The sequence below is a fragment of the Ananas comosus genome, linkage group 9, assembly GCF_001540865.1.
Source record: "Ananas comosus cultivar F153 linkage group 9, ASM154086v1, whole genome shotgun sequence".
Classification (NCBI taxonomy): Eukaryota; Viridiplantae; Streptophyta; class Magnoliopsida; order Poales; family Bromeliaceae; genus Ananas; species Ananas comosus.
The window spans coordinates 1819391-1843702 of record NC_033629.1 but is presented as its reverse complement, the minus strand read 5'-3'; the positions used below and the strand labels follow the sequence as shown (position 1 = coordinate 1843702).

At 39.6% G+C, this 24312-nt stretch overlaps 3 protein-coding genes across 9 annotated transcripts; 2 read left to right on the top strand and 1 right to left on the bottom strand.

Moving 5' to 3' along the window:
* LOC109715502 (leucine-rich repeat receptor-like serine/threonine-protein kinase At1g17230) lies at window positions 1876–6428 on the top strand. 2 transcript variants are annotated; one of them, XM_020240538.1, is made up of 3 exons: window positions 1876–4882; window positions 5017–5406; window positions 6070–6428. In XM_020240538.1, the coding sequence occupies exons 1-3, from the start codon at window positions 2755–2757 to the stop codon at window positions 6084–6086; spliced, it is 2535 nt and encodes an 844-aa protein (XP_020096127.1). In that variant the 5' UTR covers window positions 1876–2754; the 3' UTR covers window positions 6087–6428. The 2 variants fall into 2 exon arrangements, with proteins under 2 accessions (XP_020096127.1, XP_020096126.1); XM_020240537.1 differs by lacking the exon at window positions 6070–6428 and having other exon boundaries at window positions 2134–4882; window positions 5017–5693.
* Window positions 6857–9827, top strand: LOC109715504 (F-box protein At5g46170-like). 2 transcript variants are annotated; one of them, XR_002217620.1, is made up of 3 exons: window positions 6857–8209; window positions 8307–8541; window positions 9657–9827. XR_002217620.1 is itself a non-coding variant. In XM_020240542.1 (2 exons), exon 1 carries the CDS (start codon window positions 7072–7074, stop codon window positions 8170–8172), a length of 1101 nt encoding a protein of 366 aa, XP_020096131.1. In that variant the 5' UTR covers window positions 6858–7071; the 3' UTR covers window positions 8173–8209; window positions 9657–9827. The 2 variants fall into 2 exon arrangements, 1 of the variants encoding a protein (XP_020096131.1); XM_020240542.1 differs by lacking the exon at window positions 8307–8541 and having other exon boundaries at window positions 6858–8209.
* On the bottom strand, window positions 10377–15761 carry LOC109715503 (transcription factor PCF6-like). Of its 5 annotated transcripts, none has more exons than XR_002217618.1 (3): window positions 13541–15761; window positions 13063–13146; window positions 10377–10752 (listed from the first exon to the last, which is right to left on the bottom strand). XR_002217618.1 is itself a non-coding variant. In XM_020240540.1 (3 exons), exon 2 carries the CDS (start codon window positions 14776–14778, stop codon window positions 13552–13554), a length of 1227 nt encoding a protein of 408 aa, XP_020096129.1. In that variant the 5' UTR covers window positions 14779–15265; window positions 15494–15761; the 3' UTR covers window positions 10377–10747; window positions 13541–13551. The 5 variants fall into 5 exon arrangements, 3 of the variants coding, with proteins under 3 accessions (XP_020096129.1, XP_020096130.1, XP_020096128.1); XR_002217617.1 differs by having other exon boundaries at window positions 10377–10747; XM_020240540.1 differs by lacking the exon at window positions 13063–13146 and having other exon boundaries at window positions 10377–10747; window positions 13541–15265; window positions 15494–15761.

Here is a 24312-nt window from a genome sequence, read left to right as displayed (position 1 = left end):
GGCACATTCATCTTGTCCAATATTCCGTATGCAACTTGCTAACACTATTCTTACATTATTTAAATCGTACCAAGCTCAATCTTAAACAAAACATAAACTTAAATTTCAGACTGAATAGTCAAACATAAAAATACCTACCGACTGAACCATAGGTTGACAATGCGAAGGTCTTTCTTACTGAATTTTCTCGCGGTTGATAAAAACCTCTTAATTATAGCAACCCAAAGCAACTTAACTTATTGCAGTGATTGTAATGGGTGACGCATATTTTTGAGAGAAAGATACACACTATCGACTTTATTTATATTCATTTTTTTTATATAAATTAACCTAGCTGAAATGTGAAGTAATCAAGTTTTGAACTTAAGATCTCAGTTACCAACTAAATAATGACAAATCAACTACTTTGTATAGTATCGTCTGAGCTTAGGACGGCCGGCAGACATCTTTCTAAGTCGTGTATCGTGACTCAATAGCACTTGAAACAGTCCTTATGCTAATTATCGATCATCAAATTTTTTGCTATTTGTGATAGAAATGGTCGGTAAAAATAATCTAATATAAAATGTGCTGAATATTTCCACAAGTAAAGTTAGTTCAAAGGACACTTGTGGGGCCCCACATGTCATTCTCACAACCTGTGATATTATTATACAAGTGAAAACAAAGTCAAACATTCCACATGAAAATCATTAGATTCTTCCTCAAGTTTGAAACCTCTCTCTCTCTCTCTCTCTCTCTCTCTTTCCAGTGTTACTACTGTTTCTCTTTCTATGCCCACATGCAACCGAGGAGAAAGAAAGAAAGAAAGAAAGAAAGAAAGAAGAAGACCACTCTTATGGATCCATTACTCTCCTCCATACATCGTTGACTATACTCTCTCTCTCTCTCTCTCTCTCTCTCTCTGTGTACAGTGGTAATGGTGGTGGAGGTGGGTTGTGGGTTGTGCATGGTGTCCTCTGACACCCCACATCTCGTGACCCTCTTTAACCCACAGGTGCACTCACCACCCATATATTCCATCTCTCCTAATCTCTACTCCTCCCCCTTCATTATTGCTCTTCATGGTTATTTTCTTATCGTTTGTTTGTTTCTTATTGGATCCATCTTTTATAGATATTAATAAAATATTATTCTTTTCCATTTTGTTCAATCTTTTTTTTTTTTTAATATAGGTGGCATAAATTTCTGTATATTACCTAATTGTCTCTCTCATAATTTTTTAATTTTACAATTTATTCGATATCAATCATATCATGCACGCGACTGAGTACTAGTCCTAGTACCATACCAGCTCTTGTATTGTTGGTACCAAATAATCAACTTTTTTTCGGGTAATAGGTGCTGTCAAACAGTTCTTTGAAGACTAAATTTTTAATTATTAATTTAAAAAGATTAAATTATAAAAAAATCTCTATAAATACTCGTGTTTTTTTTTAACTCTTAAAAAACTATATTTTGTCTTCTTAAAATTTTAAAAATATTTTTAGAAAATACAATATAAACAAAGAATATAAAATGGACCAAATTATTTTTATTTCTTCTATAAAAAAAAATAAAATTTTAATATATTTTAATTATTTTAAAGAATATTTTTAATTAGTGATAAAACGCCGCAGGAGGAAGGCAAAATACAATAACGTAAAATATTAAAAAATAAAATATAAATTATTAAAAATTAAAAAATATTTATTGAAAATTTTTCTGTAATTTAGCCACTAAAGACAAATCCTCCTCTTCTTCTTCTTGGGAATCCAAATTTTCCTTGGGAGCTTCTCAAACAGAGAGATATAAAAGCTTCTTTCCTCATCTTTATTCCCCCCCTCTCTCTCTCTCTCTCTCTCTCTCTCACTGTCTCTTTCTGCATGTTCTTTGCACCCTCATTTATATACACCTCTTCTCTTCTTCCTCTTCTTCCTCTTCTTCATCAACCCATGAACCAAAACCCATGTTGAGATGTAGCATTTTGTCCCCTGTTAAGCTCACTACAATGAGACAACCCAAATGGCATCTGCTGCTGCTGCTTCATCTTCTTCTTCTTCTTCTTCGGTTCCCAGAGAGCAACTCCCAGGTTCATGTTCTCATGGAGCTGAAAAGGAGCCTCCTTGACCCCGAAAACCACCTCCGGAGCTGGAACTCCTCCGACCCAACCCCCTGCAACTGGAGCGGCATCACCTGCAACCCCGCCTCCGAGGTCGTCATCTCCATCAACCTCCACGGCCTCAATCTCCCCGCCTCCCCCGCCTCACCATCTTCAACCTCTCCAACAATGTCATCTCCGGGCCCATCCCTCCCGATCTCGCGAACTGCGCCCGCTTAGAGGTCCTTGATCTCGGCACCAATAGCTTCCATGGCGAGATCCCGATCGGGCTCTTCGGGTTGTCCTCGCTGAGGAAGCTCTTTCTCAGCGAGAACTACCTGTTCGGCGAATTGCCGCAGAGTATTGGTAACGCGACTGCTCTAGAAGAGCTCGTCATTTACAGCAACAACCTCACCGGCACGATTCCGCCGTCGATTCGGACGCTGCGGCGCCTCAGAATCATCCGCGCCGGGCTCAACGAGCTCTCGGGCCCGATACCGGTCGAGATCAGCGAATGCCGCAGCTTGGAGGTTCTCGGGCTCGCCCAGAACCGGCTCCAGGGGCCCCTCCCGAGAGAGCTCGCGAGGCTTCGGAGCTTGACCACTTTGATTCTGTGGCAAAACCGGTTGTCCGGGGAAATTCCCGCGGAGATCGGTGATTGTACTAGTTTGGAGATGATTGCTCTGAATGACAATGGATTCGTCGGCGGGGTTCCGAAGGAGCTCGGGAGGTTGTCGATGCTGAAGCGGCTTTACATCTATCGGAATCAGCTCGACGGAACGATACCCAAGGAGCTGGGCGATTGCCGGAGCGCAATCGAGATTGATTTCTCGGAGAATCGGTTGGCGGGAACCATTCCCGGCGAGCTCGGTCGGATTCAAACCCTGCGGTTGCTTCACCTGTTCGAGAACCGTTTGCAAGGTCGAATTCCTCCCGAGCTCGGCCGGTTGAGTCTCCTACGGAGAATTGATTTGTCCATCAATAACTTAACCGGCACCATCCCTTTAGAATTCGACAACCTCACCTCCTTAGAGTACCTTCAACTCTTCAACAACAATCTCTACGGCGCCATTCCTCCTATGCTAGGCGCCAATAGCAATCTCTCCGTTCTCGATCTGTCCGACAATAGGCTTAGCGGTAGCATACCTTCTCATCTCTGTGAGGACCAAAAGCTCATCTTTTTGAGCCTCGGATCGAACGAATTGGTCGGGAATATCCCTCGCGGAGTGAAAACTTGTAAGTCCCTTGTGCAGCTACGGTTGGGCGGCAATTTGCTAACGGGGAGCCTGCCGATTGAATTATCCGCGCTCCAGAATCTCTCTGCTTTGGAAATGGATCAAAACCGCTTTTCCGGGCCGATTCCTCCTGAAATAGGCAAGTTCAAGAGCATAGAAAGGCTCCTGTTGTCGAACAATTACTTTCTGGGCCAACTTCCCCCTGAAATTGGGGAACTAACTGAGCTTGTGAGCTTCAATATATCGTCTAACCAGCTTTCGGGACCTATTCCTCGTGAACTGGCTAATTGCACGAAGCTTCAAAGGCTTGATCTTAGTAGAAACCGGTTTTCCGGGTTCGTTCCTGTAGAGATCGGCAATCTAGTGAACCTTGAACTGCTTAAGCTGTCGGGTAATAACCTAAACGGGTCTATCCCGAGCAGTCTAAGAAGCCTTTTCCGGCTTACCGAACTTCAAATGGGAGGGAATAGATTTTCCGGTCATATTCCGGTCGAGCTCGGCCAGCTTACCGCCCTTCAGATTGCGCTCAACCTTAGCTACAATTCTTTGGATGGTGAAATACCGACTCAACTTGGGAATTTACACCTGTTGGAATTCTTGTATTTGAATGATAACCAACTCGAAGGAGAAGTCCCCGCTTCATTCAGCGAGCTCTCGAGCCTTTTGGTGTGCAATCTTTCTTACAACAACCTCGTGGGCTCGCTACCTAATATACCACTATTCCAAAAATTGGATAATAGCAATTTTCTTGGAAATATCGGCTTATGCGGGATGAGAACAAAACCTTGCGAGCCAATTTCGCTGCCGTCGTCTAATTCACCAGCCATTTGGGCTAAGAAGGATGCCTCGAGGGAGAAGATAGTTAGTATTGCTTCTTTTGTTGTCGGCATAGTTTCCTTATTCTTAACTGCCGCAGTTTGCTGGTCTTTAAAGCGCCGAACACCTAATCTCCCATCCAATGAAGATCGTAAACAAAATGTTTCGGGTCCTTATTACTTACTCAAGGAGCAGATAACTTACCAAGAGCTTCTCGAGGCCACGGGTAATTTCTCCGAAAGCGCTGTTATAGGAAGAGGAGCTTGCGGGACGGTATACAAGGCTGTTATGTATGATGGAAGTTTAATTGCTGTCAAGAAGATCAAGGCTCAAGGAGAGGGTTCGAACATTGATAGTAGCTTCCGAGCAGAGATATCGACTCTTGGAAATGTTAGGCACCGAAATATCGTTAAGCTGTATGGTTTCTGCTCCTACCAGGATTCGAATCTTATCCTTTACGAGTATATGGCGAATGGTAGTCTCGGGAAGCTTCTTCACGGGGATAAGGAGGTTTGCATGCTCGATTGGGATGCGCGTTATCGAATTGCTCTTGGAGCAGCTGAAGGGTTGAGATATCTTCACTGCGATTGCAAGCCGCAGATTGTACACCGCGATATCAAGTCGAATAACATACTGCTAGATGAGGCAATGGAGGCTCATGTCGGGGACTTTGGCTTGGCGAAACTGATTGATATCTCGCACTCAAAGACCATGTCCGCCGTTGCCGGCTCATACGGGTATATTGCCCCAGGTAAGATTCTTCCACTTGAATAAGTGATAGATGATTTCATGTTATGTAGCAGAATTTGGTGGTGGATGTAGATACTCTAATATGCTGCTAGCAGCTTATAGCTCTCTAAAACCCGGCATCTTATTATGTTTCAGAGTACGCTTTCACCATGAAGGTTACTGAGAAGTGCGACATATATAGCCTTGGCGTCATTCTCCTGGAGCTAGTCACTGGGCAACCACCCATTCAGCCTCTCGAGAAAGGAGGGGATCTCGTCAACTGGGTGCGGAGATTAATGCAGAACGCGGCTCCGCAATCCGAGATCTTTGACAGCCGACTCGACTTGAGCTCGAAAAGCACGATCGAGGAGATGTCGCTGGTTCTAAAAATCGCACTTTTCTGCACCAGCGAATCACCACTCGACAGGCCGACCATGAGGGAAGTTATAAGTATGTTGGTCGATGCTCGGGTTTCCTCTTCTTCTGATATTCCCTCCTCCCCGACATCAGAGACAGCTTTCGACGAAGAGACCACCTCTTTCAAAGGTTAGAAGAGAACCTTATGATACGTATCTCTAGCATTGTTGATTTGTTGCAAGGCATTGAAGTTGCTCTTAATGTTCATGTATGGCCTCTCCATTCTTCCAGCTTGTTGTTTGCTGAATTTACGGCACATCAGTTCATCGATTTGTCAATCTTTTCTCACCGCAGTTTCTTTTCAAACAACGTCCTCTTTTTCTTACGACTGTTCCATTTGTAGAATCCATTTAACATATATATATCCGTAGTCATTTCGTCGGCTGTTGAAGTAACAATTGATCTACTTTTCAAACTACTGTTATCGAGTGCGTCTTACCATGGTGTTTCCAATTTGCCGCACTGAAATTTCTTCGATTATAATTTGTACAGCAGGTAAAATAGCTCAAATATCATTACCCAGTTTGCAAGATTAGTCCACCTTGTTTGTCATTTGTTATATTAGTCCAATCTTTGTCTTTTTCAACACAGTGGGCCGAAATATCTTCTCGAGCTGAAACCTTATGCTGAAGATTACTTTAGAACATAAAAGTCATCAAACTGTCGAAAAGTTGCAAAACGAAAAAAAAAAAAGGAAAACAAAAATGCAGCATCTGAAGAAAGGTGGACTAATTTCGCAAAAAACCCGAAACCATGTAATCTTACTAATGGAATCATCACATTATGTTGCAGGAAAAATACAGAGGTGAACTGATGCTGCAGAAAACAAAGTTCCTTTCTATTTATTTATGAACATGTCCTAGTGCATGACTTTCATGTTCAATCTGAAAAATTGCATAGAATAGCAATTGCATAATTAAAATTGCAAGGAATAAGCAAGCATTCGGAACACCGCCGACGCTGACGCCGCGGATTCAGCTGCAGCAGCTGCAGTAGTTCATTATCAGAATGTAAAGATATTCGCGGTGAAATAATGCTGTAATTTTTCTGGAGTGCTCAGAAGCCTTGTTGTTTCGCTGGATCTGTAAACAGTGAACGCACTGATGATCTCTTTTGCATACAAATTTACCATGTCGTTGTGATGAAGTGAATCAAATGTCTTCGATTTTGTGAGCCTTCTATTTTGAAATTTGAAGTAATGATCATGAAGGAGAAAAATCAACAAATTTTAAAAAATAAATAAAAAAGACATGCTGTTTTAATGAAATGATTTTCTTGGTATTAATAATAAATTAACAGTAATAGTATTTAGATTTAAAAAAATACGATATAAAAATTAACTATAAAAAATAGTAAGTAAAACCAAAATAAAGAGCGGTATCGGTGTAAGTAAGTACCTGGACTTTGTCCACAAAGTCATCTGTGGACCGATATTTTGACCGTTGGAGATTGGATGTCGAGGAAATTTTCCTCACGGTTTACAGATGACGTGGTGAAGATGGTTCAGCGAGATAACTACTCGTCTCGTTGTTGTCCTATCTCGTCATCGTCGTCACCATCCCCACAGAGAGAGAGAGAGAGAGAGAAAGAGAGAGAGAGAGAGAGACTACTACCCATTCCGCTTTAAAAATCGTGTTGCAGTAGCAGCTCTTCGCGATTCGCTCCCCCTCTCCTTTCTTCTTCCTCTTCTCGTTAGGGTTAGGTTTAGGGTTTCGACCGCTCGCGCTTTCCTCCTATCCCCACCTCCTCCATGGCCGCGCTCTAGTGCTGCTTCCTACCCCCCACTCGACCCCGATGTCGTCCTCCTCCTGCGGCAGCGGCGGCGGCGGCGGCGGAGGTGAGCCGAGCGATCACGCGGCGGCGGAGGGGGTCGACCACTTCGATCGCCTCCCCGACGCGATCATCCTCGTCGTCCTCAACTGGATCGGCGACGTCAAGGCCCTCGGCCGCTGCTCCCTCGTCTCCCGCCGCTTCCGCTTCCTCGTCCCCTTCGTCGACCGCGTCGTCGACAGGCCCCGCGGCGTCCTCTCCCACCTCTCCCGCTTCTTCTTCGCTGGCCTCGTCAAGCCCTTCCAAGCCCTGGGCCAGATCTTCTCCCCCGCCTCCGGGCACCGGAGGTCCTCCTCCTCCTCCTCTTCCTCCGCCGCCGCCGCTGCCGAGTCCGGGGTCTCCCACCGGTCCCCCACGGAGGTGTTGAAGAGCTTCAAGGTGATCCGCCACCTCGGGATCGAGCTCCCCGCGGGGGAGCTCACCGTCGACGACGGCCTCCTCATCAAGTGGAAGGCCGGGTTCGGCTCCACCCTCGACAGCTGCGTCATCCTCTGCGCCTCCTCCGTCTCCCCCAACTCCTCAAACCCTAACCCTAGGCCCAATTCCCACGACCCCTCCCTCCCCGACGACGACAGCAGCGTCAGCATCCCGGATTCCTTCTACTCCAGCGGAAAACTGAAGCTCCGCGTCGTCTGGACCATCAGCGCTCTCATCGCCGCATCGGCGCGGCATTACCTCCTCCACCCGATCATCGCCGAGCACGCGACGCTGCAGAGCCTGAACCTGACGGATTCCGACGGGCAGGGGGAGCTGACCATGGACGCGCGGCAGCTGCAGGAGCTCCGGGTGACGCCGGCGTGCGCGCCCGGGAACTCGCAGCGCACCCTCGTGCCGGCCCTCAGCATGCTGCTGTGGTACGCCCCTCTGCTGGAGCTGCCGGCAGGGCTCGTGCTCAAAGGGGCGACATTGGTGGCCGTCCGACCGAACGAGGAGAAGGGCAACGCCGGTTTGGGCTCTGCCGACGTGCACGGCTGGGTGTCAAATGCATTCGAGGAGCCGTATGGGATGGCCGCGAGGATGCTGGTGAACAGGCGGACTTACTGTCTCGAAATGAACTCCTTCTGATTCTCCAAAAGACGCGCCTGGATCGATCCCTACCGCTGTATGTCCCGCATTTTACTTGGATTAATTGAGTACTTCCAACTTAACAGATAACAAATTGACATAATGATTACTGTTTATTGCCAATTTTGGGTTAGGAATGCCATTATAACTGGAATGTAGCGGGCATAGGATGTGAAGCATTTGATTAATATGGGATCTAGCGGCACTAGGTGTTGGCTTAAAGGGGCCAGCATTCTGCCCTATGACGGGAGGCTAGATTGGACCGAGTCTCATTCGAAATGACGTGAGGCTAGGTGGGCCGAGTCATGTTTGAAATGGCGTGAGGCTAGTAGGGTCAAATCACAATCGAGATCCGTGGGTGCTGTATCTGTACGTTTTAAGTGAATTGGTTGCGTATTTCTAACTGCTCATGTTTGTGGGATTAATGGTTAGCGCCAACGATTCGGCACTAGATGGAGCTAGATGGTGATTTGAAAATGAATTGCGTTGCGACCTTAAACAATTACAGCTAGATGGTGTTCTTTGAATGCTTCTGTTCTCTGTAGTTGTAGGATGTTATTTAATTGGGAAATGAACTTTGCTGGGCTTTGGCTATTTGTTGCTTGATGTCAAAAGGGGAAGTCTAAGTCACTTCATATTGATTTTCATAAACATGTAAGAAGTAGATTATTTAATTGGGAAATGAACTTTGCTGGGCTTTGGCTATTTGTTGCTTGATGTCAAAAGGGAAAGTCTAAGTTACTTCATCTAGATTTTCCTAAACATGTAAGAGGTAGATTATTTATTTATCGTCCGCGGCGATCCTTTCTTGCATGATGCTGCATCTAGTAGGAAGATGGGTTGGCATTTTGTTTTCCATCTATTGTAAGAATTTATCAATTACCCTATTGTTTAGTGTGCTGAACTTTGGGTTTTGCTCTAACCATGTTGGTACTTTTTGGGGAAGGGCTTGAACGGTGAGATCGCTGATGTTTCAGTTTGTAATACGGCAAACAAAGTTCTAACTAATCAATTTTGAAATGGTTTGGTTTATTGATCACCCTTCCTGATGCTCTCGACCAGTTGTGCGTTGATGATCTCACCCTTAGTGATATGAGGTTTCTTTTTTTATCGTTTCAAACTATGTTTCCCGAGTAATATACTAGCATAGTAGTAGCTTGTGTTTTAGTTGGACTATGCTTCGCTTCTGATGGAGCGAATGAGCTCTTGATGATAATATCAGGGACTCTTACTCTTTTTCCTCGTCACATATACAGAGTTCACTGAAAATGATGATGATAAAGATGATAATGAATAATAGAGTCTATAACTTACACTGCCTTCCTACGAAATTGGGACCTTTGGCAAACGTTCCTGCTGTGTTGGTCCTCACTGTTCACTCTTTTGTTTTACTTTTTTTCGCCTTTCTGATAAATTAGCATAATTGAGTGATGACATTGTGGTTTACCCTCCTTTTAACATCAGGGTAATTGGATATTTTGCAGGTGCACTGGAAAAATGCATCCGGCAATAAACCTCATAAGCGCAGGCAAGACGGTTCATTATTGTAGCAGAAAGTGCCGCGACATGTCAATATCGAACTACGGTGGCCTCGTGTGATTTACGGAGCAAGGAAGCCATCCCGTATGTAGCACCAGTTCTCATTTACGGAGATTGCTACTTCCGTAAATGCTTTTACATTGCAAGCACCTTTTTGTACATCGATTCTGGAGTTTCAGAGCATGTAATCTAGTAAACCTGCTGGCAGGTTTTCCAAATTTCATTATTTCCTTGCTTTGTTGTATGATATTGAACATTATGTAGATTGTTAATTTGTCTGAAACTTAATAGGTGCACTCGAAATGCTATTTTTTTTTTTATTTTTTACTGGCCGCTAGAACCTCAATGCTATTGTTTGGGTATGTTTCTTCGCACGTAAATTGAATCACCCAACATTAGGTGGGGGTAGGAACAGCACTGGGAAAGGGCAGGAGAGTGATCAGACATTGTGAATAAATCTGAGACTAAACAGTTTTCAATTCGCAAAATCATAACTTATCTGTCAGAAAAATGAAAAACTAACATAAATCTGAAATTAGCTCTATAATACAAAACAGTGTGGTAAAATCACTTTTCACAATGATAATAATAATAATTAATTAATTAATTAATTAATTAATTAATTAATGATGATAAGATTTGCTAATTTAAGTGTAGCATTATTCTCTGAAAAATCCAACTTACGCACGTAAAAGCTCCAGGAGACTGTCACCAGTCTTATAATTTATGTACACCCCCAAAAAAAAAGACGTAATTTTTACCTCCTAAAAATTATCACAAGCAAAGGTTCAGCAGATACAAATGCCATCTCTACCGTTATACAAACACCTTCCGCATTCCGATCTGCTTCTCGCTGGAAACACACCGACGATACAGCAGTTAAAACTCATGAATGATAAATACAATTCATGAGGAGAAAAAAGATAAATTTCGCATTAAAGATAGCAATGACAACTCCAGTGAAAATTGAAGTACAGGGAGGTAATCCGCCAATGCTGGACGGACCTGCATTCACCTTCACTTTGAGCTCCACTCCCTGCACTAATCGAGTGCGTATTTAGTACAGCAGCAGGGGGAAATGACTTGAAAGATTACAGTAGAGAGAGGTGATCAGCTAAAGGTGAGATGTAACAAAACACAAATCCCCCTCATCCATAGCAATTGAAAACAGCACACTACATTCAATTCCAAGAGGAAATGGTTATCGAAGAAACAGCAGAAAAATGAGCTCCAGACGAGATTAGCAGAAAGGATAAAGTTCATGTTCTCAGAATGAGTAATGCTATACTTAAAAAATATATATATACTTTTACTAGGAAACTCGCTCGCATATGTGGCTGCATTGCATTGAGAGGTATTTGAAAGCAGAATGAGGAAGAAATTCAGTCATTCAACTCCAACAACTTCTGCGCATTTGTAAAAGTTGCTTATAAGCATAGTAGCATTGCTCTTCACAATTTGGTCGAACTGCTGAGATGAAAGAGTACCGATAGTTATGTTTTAAACGAATTCTGGAGTAGTTCGTAAGTAGGTTTCCAATATCTGAGAATTTTCAAAATCAACAAAAACTTACGGATGGAATAGCATGCCCAAGGAACTGAAGCATCTAAAAGAAACATCAAACATATGAAGGCATTTGGCTACTTATATATACGTGGCAAAATCCAGATAAATGCAAAAATATCGCATAAGGTTAAGACTAGAATCTAGATTAGAATCTTTAGAGTGAACTAGAACCAGGGTGGGTTTGAGGTTAGTTTAGGTTCAGGGTTGATTTGCATTCCTCTTAACAGTTACTAAACTTGAGGTCACACATATATGGAGAGCTATTAACCAACCTCCTAGCTCAATTACAACAATTTCGAACAGATCCGTCTAACAATTTTTTAGTCTGAGTTGAATTTGGGCCCCAATCTTCCAACAGTAAACGGCGATAAAACGATCAAGGAGAAAGAATTCTATCAAATTACACAATAAGTTTTCATCCAAATCTAACTTGATTGGTGCTTTGACATGCCTGCAGATCTTCTCCACTTTACTCAACACATCTTAGTAAGCAAGATAATTCAAGTACAAAAGATCATTTGAGTTCATAAGATATACAGTCAGTTCAGTCGGTTTATTTATTGTGCATATTGTTTGTATTCTAGAAAACTGAAGCAATAAGGACTTTGCCCTCCAAAATACATACTTTGTGTCCCAATATTAAAGCAAGATATGCATCAACGAGTCATTAAACTTTCCATTTGTTGCTAAGGATTGTGATCTCAGCAAATCTTCTATTCGGCAGTAACTACGGAAAAAGCACTCAATAAAATGGATGTAGTTGGTTAATTTCCAACAGTCTATGCCTTTTTATTATTAGGGCAAACTTCAAATACCCCCCTTGTGGTTTCACTTTTTCTCACTTTAGTATCCTGTGGTTTAAAGTGTATCAAGTTAGTACCATGTGATTTTGCACTTTTTTACTTTAGTACCCTGTGGTTTAAAGTGTATCAAGTTAGTACCCTGTGGTTTCGCACTTTATCACTTTAGTACCCTGTGGTTTAAAAACCACAAGGTACTAACTTAATACAAAAATAAAATCACAGGGTACTAACTTGAAATAAAAATAAAACCACAGAATACTAACTTGATACACTTTAAACCACAAGGTACTAAAGTGATAAAGTGAGAAACCACAGGGTACTAACTTGATACACTTTAAACCACAGGGTACTAAAATGAAAAAGTGCGAAACCACAGGGGAGGTTTTTGAAGTTTTCCCTTATTATTATTTACTTAATTCATCACAAAGAAAGTCTTCCTATAGAAGCTCTAACAAAATATAGCAGTTACTCAGAAGTATTACAATTGAAGCATCTGTAAGGTGCACAGAATCTACTCCTTTTTGCAACATTTCCTCTAATGTGGCGAAAATCTTGGAATAAAATGTTTGCCTAACTCATTAATAACTAGATGTTTGCTAATGTTGAGCTGACTCGCAATCTATTCATGATACAAGAAATCAAAAAATGGGTAAAAGACCTGTACACTACTAGTAGAATTGAGTATTTATACATTTTTGTGTTTGGGCGAACTGATTTTATCATGAATAAATTGCTTAGCCCAATATCTATTTATTCATGAAACAGAAAAAAAAAAAAAAAAAAAAAAAAACACAGAAACTAAGTATTAGTTTAGCTACCTGAAAAATGCTTTAGATATGACAGTTGAGAACATGCATAATGAATCTATGAACTCTATAAATAAAGAGGGTTTGAACACATATCTCTCTATTTCTTCCTATTCTTCCTCCTTTCTAACATATCTTCGCAAAAATTATTATTTACTCTTCTCCAATAATCATACCTTATTGCAGCTATTCCAGTTCTCCATTCTACAGATAGATAATTTCTGTTTATAGCCTTCTCTCTCACAAAATTTTAGCAGGTCCTGAAACAATTCAAACTTAAGATAATGCTAGCAAAATAGAGATAGGGCTACAGTAATCACCACCTAATGGGTAGTAGTAATGTTAGTGAACAGTAGTAATAACTAATAGCAACTTTTTTGCCCCCTACTCTATAATAATTTAATAATAAAGTGAACAAGCTAGTAGTAGTAATAGAGTCCAAGATGCAATCAAAGACAAAAGGCAACCTCAGGACAAACAAGCACACAACTTATTTAAACATCTCATTAAAAGAGAGAGAGAAAGAGAGACAAGTGCTTAAAGTTAAACAAATTGGTAATGAAGGAGACTAACTAAACTAACACAAGTACTCAAGCATTGTACATATGAAGGTGGCAAAGCTGAACGAAAATGAGAGAAAAGGTTCTTAATTACCAGCAAGGATTTCAGTTCTTCCCTTTGCCCTTCAAGTCGGAATGCCGGTACCCGTCCCAGAGGTGCAGGCGGCTGTCGAACCCGGCCGAGAACTGGCCCTCGGCCGAGCCGGCCTGCGTGGTGGCGCCGAAGAAGAAGGACAGGCTGGAGCCGTCGACCGGAGACGAGAACCTCTGCAGGTTCTGGTGGTGGTGAGGAAGCTGATGGGACGGTGCTGAATTGGACTGAAGGGTCCCCCTGCTGAAACCCGCGAGGCCTGACGTGATCGAGAAGCCGAGGCTCTCCCCAGCTGCCGCCACCGCCACGGCCTGATCCTGCAAGAACGAGAATTGCTGCATCTCCTGGTGGTCCGACACCGCCGCGGCGGCCGTAATTGCGAAGGGCAACGTGGGGTGGTTGTTTACATAGTGGGGGGATTGGGATTGGGATTGGGATTGGGATTGGGAAGCGATGGCGGGGAGAATTTGGTGGGTCTTTACAGCTTCTTGGGCGAAGTAATCGGCCTTCGTCGCAGCGGGCAAGTGCCATAGATGCGTCGGTGCGCCGCCGCTGCCACTGGTGAGAAGCTCAGTGAAGGAGGTCTCGTTGTGCTGATGATCGGGATCGGGATCGGGATCGTCTTCCTTATCTTTGGCGGTGCGCTTGCGAGCTCGCTCCCGCGCCTTGACCCGGCTCTCGGAGCGCGACAGCGAAAGCACGGAGCCTTTGCTGGTCTCGGAAGTGCTGCTGCAGCCGGATTTCGAGAACTGCGGGTGCGGCGGCGGGGGGGCCTCCTCGGACTCCGGCGCTGGTGCGGGGACGGCGACGGAATTGTGGAGAATTGAGCGGCGGGGGGGAGGCGGAGGGGGATCCGGAAAGGAGCCGTCGAGAGAAGGGAGCTCGTCGATGGCGGCGGAGGCGGCCTTGATGAGCCACTCGATGGCCTTGCTGGGCTGGTCGAAGCCGAGGCGATCTTGGAGGTCGTAGAATTGGATGGCGGTGGGGACCGAGAGCCGGACGCGGCGGTCGCGGAGGCCCTTCGCGGTGTACACCTTGCTGTGCCGGTCCTTACCGCCGGTGGAACGGGAGACGCGGTAGATCCGCGACGACGGGTGCGCCCACGCCGCCGCCGCCGCCGCAGCAGCGCCGCCGCCTCCGCCGCGCCGGCGAACTCCGTGGTCCTCGTCCTCCTCCTTGCCGCCGCCATTGGCGATCCGAGAGCGCTTGGTGGCGTTGGTGGGGGTCCCCTCCGCCTCCATGCGCCCAATCTCATACCTCGCCGGAGCCAGATTTAGCTTCTGCTTCTGCTCGTGCTTACCTCCTTTATAATGATCTCTCTCTCTCTCTCTCTCTCTCTGTCCCTCTCTCGACACTTAGCTGTAGCTTTCTTTATCTCGGCTGCTTTTTACAGCTAGGGTTTTTGGGAGTCGGTGGAGATGTCCTTTTGCATTGATGACGATACACACAGGTCTCAGTACTGTTTACAGAGAGAGAAAGAGAGACCAAAGGAGGCGCCTTTGGACGCTCGAGATGGCTTTTGTGGCCGGAAATGTCAGATCCCAGCCGCAGCTTTTTTCTACAGCTATATCATCATACGCTGCTGCACCCGGTAAAGATGAGCCGTTCCCTTCCCTCCCCCTCTCTTTTCTCTCTCTACAGCAACACTGTCACCTGTACACCACCTGCCGCAGAAGCAGAAGCAGAAGCAGGAGCAGAAGCTGCAGCTGCAGCTGCAGCTGCAAAAGGCTAACACATGTAGAGGGAGCTTAATTAAGTGCACGGATCAATAAGAGCGTTTATTAGATTCAAAGCTATATGCAACAAAGCTGTGGACGTAGTCTCAAAGCAGCTTTTCGAAACAGCTGAAACGTAGAAGCACGGAGAAAGTGAAAAACCTACATCCCGAGCTCCCCATCACCCAAAAACAAAAAGAAAGAAAAAATCTCAACTTTGTTAAACAAATCAACATCTCACCTCAATCGCAGCCCCCTCCGATCCAAAGCTTCCTCCTCTCCCGATCTAAAAAAACCTAGATCTACAGCTCCCTTCCGATAACCAAGAGATCATCCACCTACATTACCACTCTCGATCGGTTCCCTCGCCTCGAGCCCTCCCAACTCACCTCCAATCCCCTCACGCGCGAATCCGCCATTACCGGTTCCCCACCTCGCGCGGCCGATCGGAGCGAGAAGCAGCTAGGGTTTCGGGAGCGGTTTGCAGGGGCTTACGGGGGGCGGGAAAGGGTGCCCTAGACGTTCGTTCCCATTCGAGCAATCGCCGAGCTTATCGGGAACGACCGAACCCTACGCCGTACCCCCTCGGCGCCCGATCCCCGTCCTTTTTTATACGGCGGAATCCCCCGCCGCACTTGCCCCTACTATTCCAACGATTTTCAGAATTGCCACTGTGAAGTGTGACCAACAAGAACAAGTCCCACGTGGACGTTTCCTATTGGGTGGAGAGGCTGTTTGTGTTCGACCGTAGTGGACGGGAGCAAGCTCGGTTAACTTAATTGCGGTGCTTAGATTTTCTTTTTTCCCTTTTTTTTAATTTTATTTTTGCTTTAAGCTTTTATTTATTTATTTATTTATTATGTGAACTCAACTTTGTTGTGCATGTGGGGCCCGGGTACCTTATTAAATTTTAGTAGGGTTTCTCTACAACCAGGGTGTGGGATATTCGTACATCCTCAACTCACGCACTATTTCCTTTTTTTGGATTAATTACGTACGGCTTGGATTAATTTTTTTTTGAATAGTATATATATTCTTACAAAGTTTAATTTTTTATATTTATTCCTACAAAATTTCTAACGTTTTCAAATATATACCTGCTGTTAGAATCCGTTGGAAAAAAATATAGTTAACCATAAATAAAATATTTAATCATGATTAGTGAATGAAGTAAATCGACCTTTTTATCTCTTATATTATTTGTGATGGCAGAAAAAAAAAAAAGAAAGTAATTCTTCATGATTCTATCTATTTGGACTTTTGGAGGGATATATTTGTGATGACAAAAATATTATTTCACTTATTCTCTATTAAAAAATAAATAGTATTCTAATAGTAACAAATCAGATAAATAAATATGAATATTACTGAATTTGTACATGAATAAATAAAAAAAGTTGAACTTTGTAGAAATATATCTGCTATTTGATATATTTATAGAAATTATATAAAATTAAACCTTCTTCTTTTATTTTTATTTACAATAAATTTTTAATTAAAATTATATATATATTTTTGAGTAGTCTTATCGAAAAGAAATATACCTTAGTAATCATTTTGAGAGCCTTTATGCATAGTTCTTATTAATTGCTCGTTATTTCTAAGATGCAAACATACTAGTTTTCGCCCGATAAACCTTTAAAAAGTTTCTAACTCCACAACATATCTATCACTCACGATTCTTACTCGAATATATTAGAAATATTAATAGTATATTAGCAGATCATATTACTCAAATATATTAGTTATTATTATCTCTCTCGCACATTCTCATAATCTCATATGTCTAATTCAATACTTATATACGCAAAGTCAAAAAGATTAAAAAGTGTCTCTTTAAATACGAAACAAATCTTTTTATTCAAAAATATATAACTAATCTTAACATGAAAGAAAGTGTCCTCTCCTAAATTATTTAAAATCTCAAATTAATTAATCAAATATTCAAACAGTTTCATCCCAACTTCTTTTGACTCCCTAGTACTAAACAAGTCCTTAATACCCACAATTGTATCCAGTTAAAAAAAAATAATTAATTTTTTTTTCTGAACCAATCAAAATTAGCTACGTCTACGGTTGTACCAAATTGTACAGCACGAGTTGTATAGGATGCGTTCCAAATGTTGCTGTTAAAGATGTACGGAGCCTGTGGACGGTGGGATGGGTGCAGTGGATAAGAATTAGCAACAAGTAATGCGATGGGTGGTCGCGGTTTTACAAAATAATCCTCCATCTTAATGTAAACATCATTAAGGTACATTTTACAAAACTATATACTTTATTAGTAATATTATTATTATTATGTACATTACTACAACTTTCGCCGACTAATCTCATTTAATTAACTTGTAAATACTTTATATATCTTGAAAATATATATAATAAAATATTATTAATAATTCAATACTGTATATATTATAGCTAGTGTGCTTAATTAGTTTAGTTTTTTTTTTCAACTTATGTCAATTGACTCTACTAAAATTGAGATTCTACTGTCTTTTTTGGTTTTCCTATAGTTAAAAAGTAACATAAATAACTTTAAAGTGGATGAGGCAATGGAGATATCACAAGATATTTTTATATAGAATATTAGGGATCTAAGGGATTGTTTAGTTACATGTAGTTGTAACTGTACGGCAGTTGTAACTATATACAAATACAAATTCGGTGTTTGATTTGATATATTTAACTCCAACTACTACAGTAGAAACTGCAGGAGGAAGTCCAACTGTAGCAGTTGGAGAGTATAACTTTAAACAAAATGTAACCTTACCTCTTTAAATATTTTTTAAACAAAAAATAACCGTTTGGTTCGAGTTATCCTGGCAGGATTACAGGCAATCCAGCTAGGATAACTGTGTTTGGTTAATCTATGTAATCTAGTCGTTAATGTAGCATTACAAATCGAACATGATTACATGGAAAATATTAACGGGGGGTCATGTATCTTGCATTACTGAAATCCATTAATACTACATATTACGTAAAATGACAATTTTACTCTCTAGGAATCCCAAATCTAATTAACAGTATTATTTTCATCTCTCTCTCTCCTTCCCCCCTCTCTCTCGCACGCCGCTTTCTCTCACTCTCTCTCTCTCTCGCACGTCTCTCTCTCTCTCTATCTCTATCCCTTTCTCTCTCTCGCACATTATATTTTTGTAAATTAATTTACTACTGCAAATTATATTTTACTACTGCAAATTGTATTTTTGTAAAAAAATAATATTCAAATGACCACAACAAGAGCAATTTTGAAAAAAACTATATTTTTATGTCAAGATTACTAAATTTTATAAATTGAACCAAACGTATTAATGCTATAAACACTGTAATCTAGTATTACATTACTGCATTAAACCAAACGCGCTAGTGCAGCATCAGTAGTAATCTCACACCAAAGTCCAAGATACCTGGATATGTCGAGATACTTTGTAATATTACATAACTCGAACCAAACGGGCCCTGAAAGTAATCTCACCATCATATATATATATATATATAAAATGATAAATTTTAAAAATTATTTATCAACTGCATGCAATCAAACAAATTATTTATAGTTACAGCGTTTTCTATTATATCCAACCCGCAAACATAATGCATGCAGAGTAGTTGTAACTGCTGTATTTTCAACTATATACATCTCCAATTACACTGTATTTATAATTACATCTAACCAAACAGCTCCTAAGAGGAGGCAAATATAATTAATTAATGTGCTGCTGCGACTGTTTCATAATTTAATCAAAATCATTCACTACATTTGGGTTCGGCTACATGTATTGGACCAACACGCGATTAAGATGTAACAGGGCATTCTAGGTTAGTTGGCACTTTTATTTCATACTGTTCATAATGTCACCAGGAGTGTCTGTGGGGTTAAGGGCACTATCTGCACCAGCTTTTTGGTACCATCTTGTTCTGCTTCCGCTTCCGCTTCCGCTTCTGCTTTCGCTTTCGCTTTTGCTTTCGCTTTCGACCATAAATTATGTTTAACGCAAGTCGATGATTTTGTTGTTACGGATTATTTTGATGTTACGGAAAGGTGATTTGTTTTGAGCTCCAAAAAATGAATGTCAGGGTAGTCATCTTTACGTGAATTCAGATATAGTAGTACTCTTGTTTGCATGTTTGCGTCCAGACAATTGTAATCAATTAAGCCTTTATTTATAATTCCACCAATAATTAAATAGTTTTCTCTTGAGTACTGCTACACAAACGTTTCTTTTTAGGGTGTATGATATGCACCCACTCATTCTAGGATATAATGTCTTCACTCATAACCCCTATAAATATATAAAATTGTGAAAATTCTCACATGGATGACTCTTAAAATCTTATTTTCTTGCACCTGCGCTTATCTCATGAACATATATAGATACATATATATATATATAAGTTCAGCTACTATCCTTTTAGGAGAACGGGGGCTTTCGCCCTCCTAAGTCGTTTTAAATGATAGGGATCACGAATCGATGGTCTAAACAGTTAAAATTAATGTAGAGTATTTATAACATACATCTAAAAACTAAATTTTATATACTTTAAAATTCGTTATCAAGTTTATTGAAAAGTTCGAATCCTAGTTGATTCACATTTTCAGCTAAGTTTATTTCTAAATGAAATAAACGAAACGGATAGCGTGCTACCTATCTCTATAAAAAAAAAAAAAGTTTATTGAAAAGTTGAAAAATAAACGGTTAAAAATAAATAATTTTGTGAAAATAGATGTTAATCATTTTCAATTCATAATCGGAGTTATCATGCGTTATCTAAATAGTATAAAAATTTTCTATCAAAAATTTAAGCTGTTTGGATTGTTCTACACAGTTAAACAAGTAAACAGCTTATATTGGCCTAAAAAACTATCGATTTTGTGATCCTTTAATTACTACATAATAATTTTTAAATTTTATAAAATTTAATTTCTAAACACTTTAAATATTTCAGATTAACTTTAACGATTTTGATAATCAATTCAAAATTTCTATCATTTAAAACGACTTAGGAGGATGAAGACTTCCATCATCTTAAAAGAATAGTAGTTGGACTATATATATATATATATAGAGAGAGAGAGAGAGAGAGAGAGAGAGAGAGCAAGGCTGCTATGCTCTTTAGAGTTGTTTTTTGTGATTAAACTTTCGAATCAACGATCGGCTCCGTTAGACTTGATATATCTTTGAAGTATGTAAAGAATAAATTTTGCAGTTTTTCGATATCATTTATTTAACGATCGAAAAGGTTCAAAATTAATGGCTCAAATAAAAATCTCACGAAAAATGGAGATATATTACTAAAATTTTCAATTAGATATATTGATCCTGCTGTAATAAAAAATTTTATCAAAATTTCATCTCGTTAGAATATTTCTACACCGTTAAATTTGAAAATGGCAGGCATCAACCATTAAAAAATTATTGATTTTGAACCCTTTTAATCGTTAGGTAAATAATATCAAAAAATGGCAAAATTTATTTTCTAAGTACTTCAAATACGTTGAATCAAGTCTAACGGAGCCAATCGTCGATGCGAAAGTTTAATCATCGAAAATGGCTTACAAACACCGAGACCTCCATGCTACGTACTAAGAGCACAACAGCCCTATTGTGTGTATACATATATATATATATATATATATATATATACACACACACACACACATCTCTTGTGCTTTCGAAAGTATGGAGGTTTTCGTGCTTGTAGGTTGTTTTCGATGATAGGACATCTAATTTGACGATAAGTTCCGTTAGGCATAATCTACACTACTAAAATTATGTATAAATCAAATTTTATAATTTTTCAATATAATTTACCACGTAATCAAAAGTCTAAAAAAAGACTATTTTAATATTCGATGCGGCACGTTTTTTAAGTTCAACGGTGTACAATAATTCAAATTACATGAAATTTTAATTGAAATTTTTACTTAACATAAGTAGCAAGATCAATGCTTCTGATTTAAAATTTGAATCTTTCATTACTGTTTTTTATGATATTTTTATGTGAAATTTAGTTTCTAAATAGTTTCAATAGCGTAAATCATATATAACGGAACCGATCACGGAATAGAATGTCCCATCATCGAAAATAACTTACAAGTACTGAGACCTCATACTTTCGAAAACATAGGAGCCTAGAGAGAGAGAGAGAGAGAGAGAAAACGAGAGGAAAAACTTCAAATATCATCCTTATAGTTCAATGCGTTATTATTTTAGTACCTTGCAGTTTAAACTGTATTACTTTAGTATCATGTGGTTTTCTTCTTTTTTTTTTTTTTCTGTTATCCTCCCCATTAACTTTTTCGTTAAATTAATGAGAAAATTAAACCACATAATACTAAAGTAAAAAATTCGTATACTATATGCTACTAAAGTGAATACTCGATAAATCATAGAGAGATATCTAAAGTTTTTTTTTATATATTTTAAGAGAGAGTTAACTGAGATACTAAAAAAATGAGAAAAATAAAACCGTATAGTACTAAACTTATACACTTTAAATTATAAGGTATTAAAATGAGAAAATAAGTTTTTCCTATATATTATTGTTTAAGGCATGTACGCAAATGCTCGCTTTGAACTATACAATGCATAATTATGCGTTAAAAATATAGTTAAAAATAAATTAATAAATAGTACGCGCAATCCATTTGTCGTAATCTTGTTCCCTTGAAACGCTCCAGGTAAGTACCTTCTTAATCACTATTATTAAATTCCCTAACCAAACAAACCCTATATATATATATATATATATATATATATATATATATATATATATATATATGTCAACTACATTAACTATAATCTTAATTATCAACTTAATATAAAACTAAAAAGGCTCTTAGCATGCAATCTTGTACCAGCCTCAGCAATAAACAATAATTTATTACTCCCAGATCTTCTTTTAGCAAGATTCAGCTTTGCTCCCGATACAAATCCGCGTCCCTTCGCTGTCTCTTTGAGCGCGGCCGCAGACGAGGGCAGCAGCAGGGCTGTCTTCCTTCGCATCGGTGACTGGCCCGACGCGTGCCGGGCAGACGCCGCTTGCCGGAGAAAAAGAGGCCAGAGTGTTCGAAGAAAGTGAAAAAAAAAAAAAAGAAGAGAGAGAACTTATTATTAATAATGAGTAGAGCTAGATCGTCAAACGGGCGGGTTGGGTAACCCGCGGACGGACTATTGTACCGCGGATTACTTGGGTATGAATAAAATTTACCCGTAAATTTTTTAGTAGCCAACATCTTTATCCATACTATCCGTAGGTGGTGGGTGGGTATGCGGCCTTATCCCTAACTTCTTTTTTTTTCTCTTATATTTTAAATGCAAAACATATATATATATATATATATATATATAAGTTTTAAAAGCGTAATATAACTCATTACTTAAAATATTATAATATACAATAAAAATATTTAAATTCTTAAATCTTTCATATTTTATAATATGAAAGATATGCAATGAAAAATTAGGATTATAATTTTTAGAATAGATTAATAAGAAATATATATTAATTGAGAAAATATATTTTGTAATTAAAAAATATATGTGCGGGTACCCGTGGGTACCCGCGGGTTACCCAAAATGTCCACTGCTTAATGGGTACTCACCCGTTTTACCCGTAATTTTTTGGGTTGAAAAAGTTGGTATCCATACCCGCAAATTTGCGGGTAACTCGCGGGTACCCCCGGTTTTGGGTCAGAATTGCCAGGTCTAAGTAGAGTTACAGTACAATCAAAAGTATAGAGAATCTGGTGCTTTCGACTTTTTGGTTTTTAGATCAATCTCTTTGATTATTTTTAATCCTTGGATTAATACTATTACTCTGTTGGAACCACTCGATCCTAGGGGTACTACTCAATTCTAAGGGGATCGTAATTATTCCAACTGTACAATTCTTGATCCAAGGGTTAAAAAGTCGGAAGCATCAAAGTTTTTATTATAATTGTGATAATTATTTGGTAAAACTTCAAACACCATCCTATAGTCTCGCACTTTTCTCATTTTAGTATTTTATGATTTAAAATGTATCGTTTTCGTAGCCTGCGGTTTCATTTTTCTCTTTTCGTTATTCACTACGTTAATTTTTTCGTTAAATCAGCAATAAAATTAAAACAATATGGTACTAAAGTAAATATTCGATAAACCATAGGTAGGGTATCTGAATTTTTTTTATATGATTTAACGAAAAGTTAATGAAGACGCTTAGACGCTGACAAAAAGAAAAAAAATAAAACAACATAATATTAAAATAATATATTTTAAATAATACGATACTAAAATAAAGAATTACAAAACCACACGGGTGATATTTAAAATTTAGCTTAATTATTAACGTGAGTGTTAGCTCGAAATGTGCAAAGCGTGACAAAAGGGGGGTATATTTATATGTTGGGTTAGCTCGTGGATGGATGAATTAAAAAAGAGTGGATTGATTCTTTTTGCACTTTTATCTACTGTGCCAAGTGGGCTAGTTAATTAAGCAATTTGTTGACCGCTTGTGAGATGGCCACTTGTCGAATTGCCGTTGGAGATTCGAGGACACGTTTCGGAACGTGAGTGGGCAATTTCAGGCCAAAAGAAATGCTCGCATGGGTAAAAATAAATGTATATATTTCTCTAAAATTTATTTGTATTTTTATTAAAAACGGTAAATTTCAAATACCATTTTTATGGATTTGTACTTTCTCACTTTAGTATCTGGTGGTTTAAAGTATATCAATTTAGTACCATATGATTTTACTTTTCTGTTTTCATCAACTCACCGTTAATATTTCATTAAATTATATACAAAAAAAACTTCAGATACCCCACATAATTTTATCGAATATTTGCTATAGTATTTTTTAGTTTTAATTTTGTTACTGATTTAATAAAAAAAAAATTAGTGAAGAAGATAATAATAAAAAAAATTTATAATGTACTAAATTGATACACTTTAAACCAGGTGATACTAAAATAAAAAAATACGAAACTACAAAGCTGGTATATTGGATGTAAAATATAATATCGTCCTAAATATGTAAATCAAACTCTATACATCCAACCACATAATAAA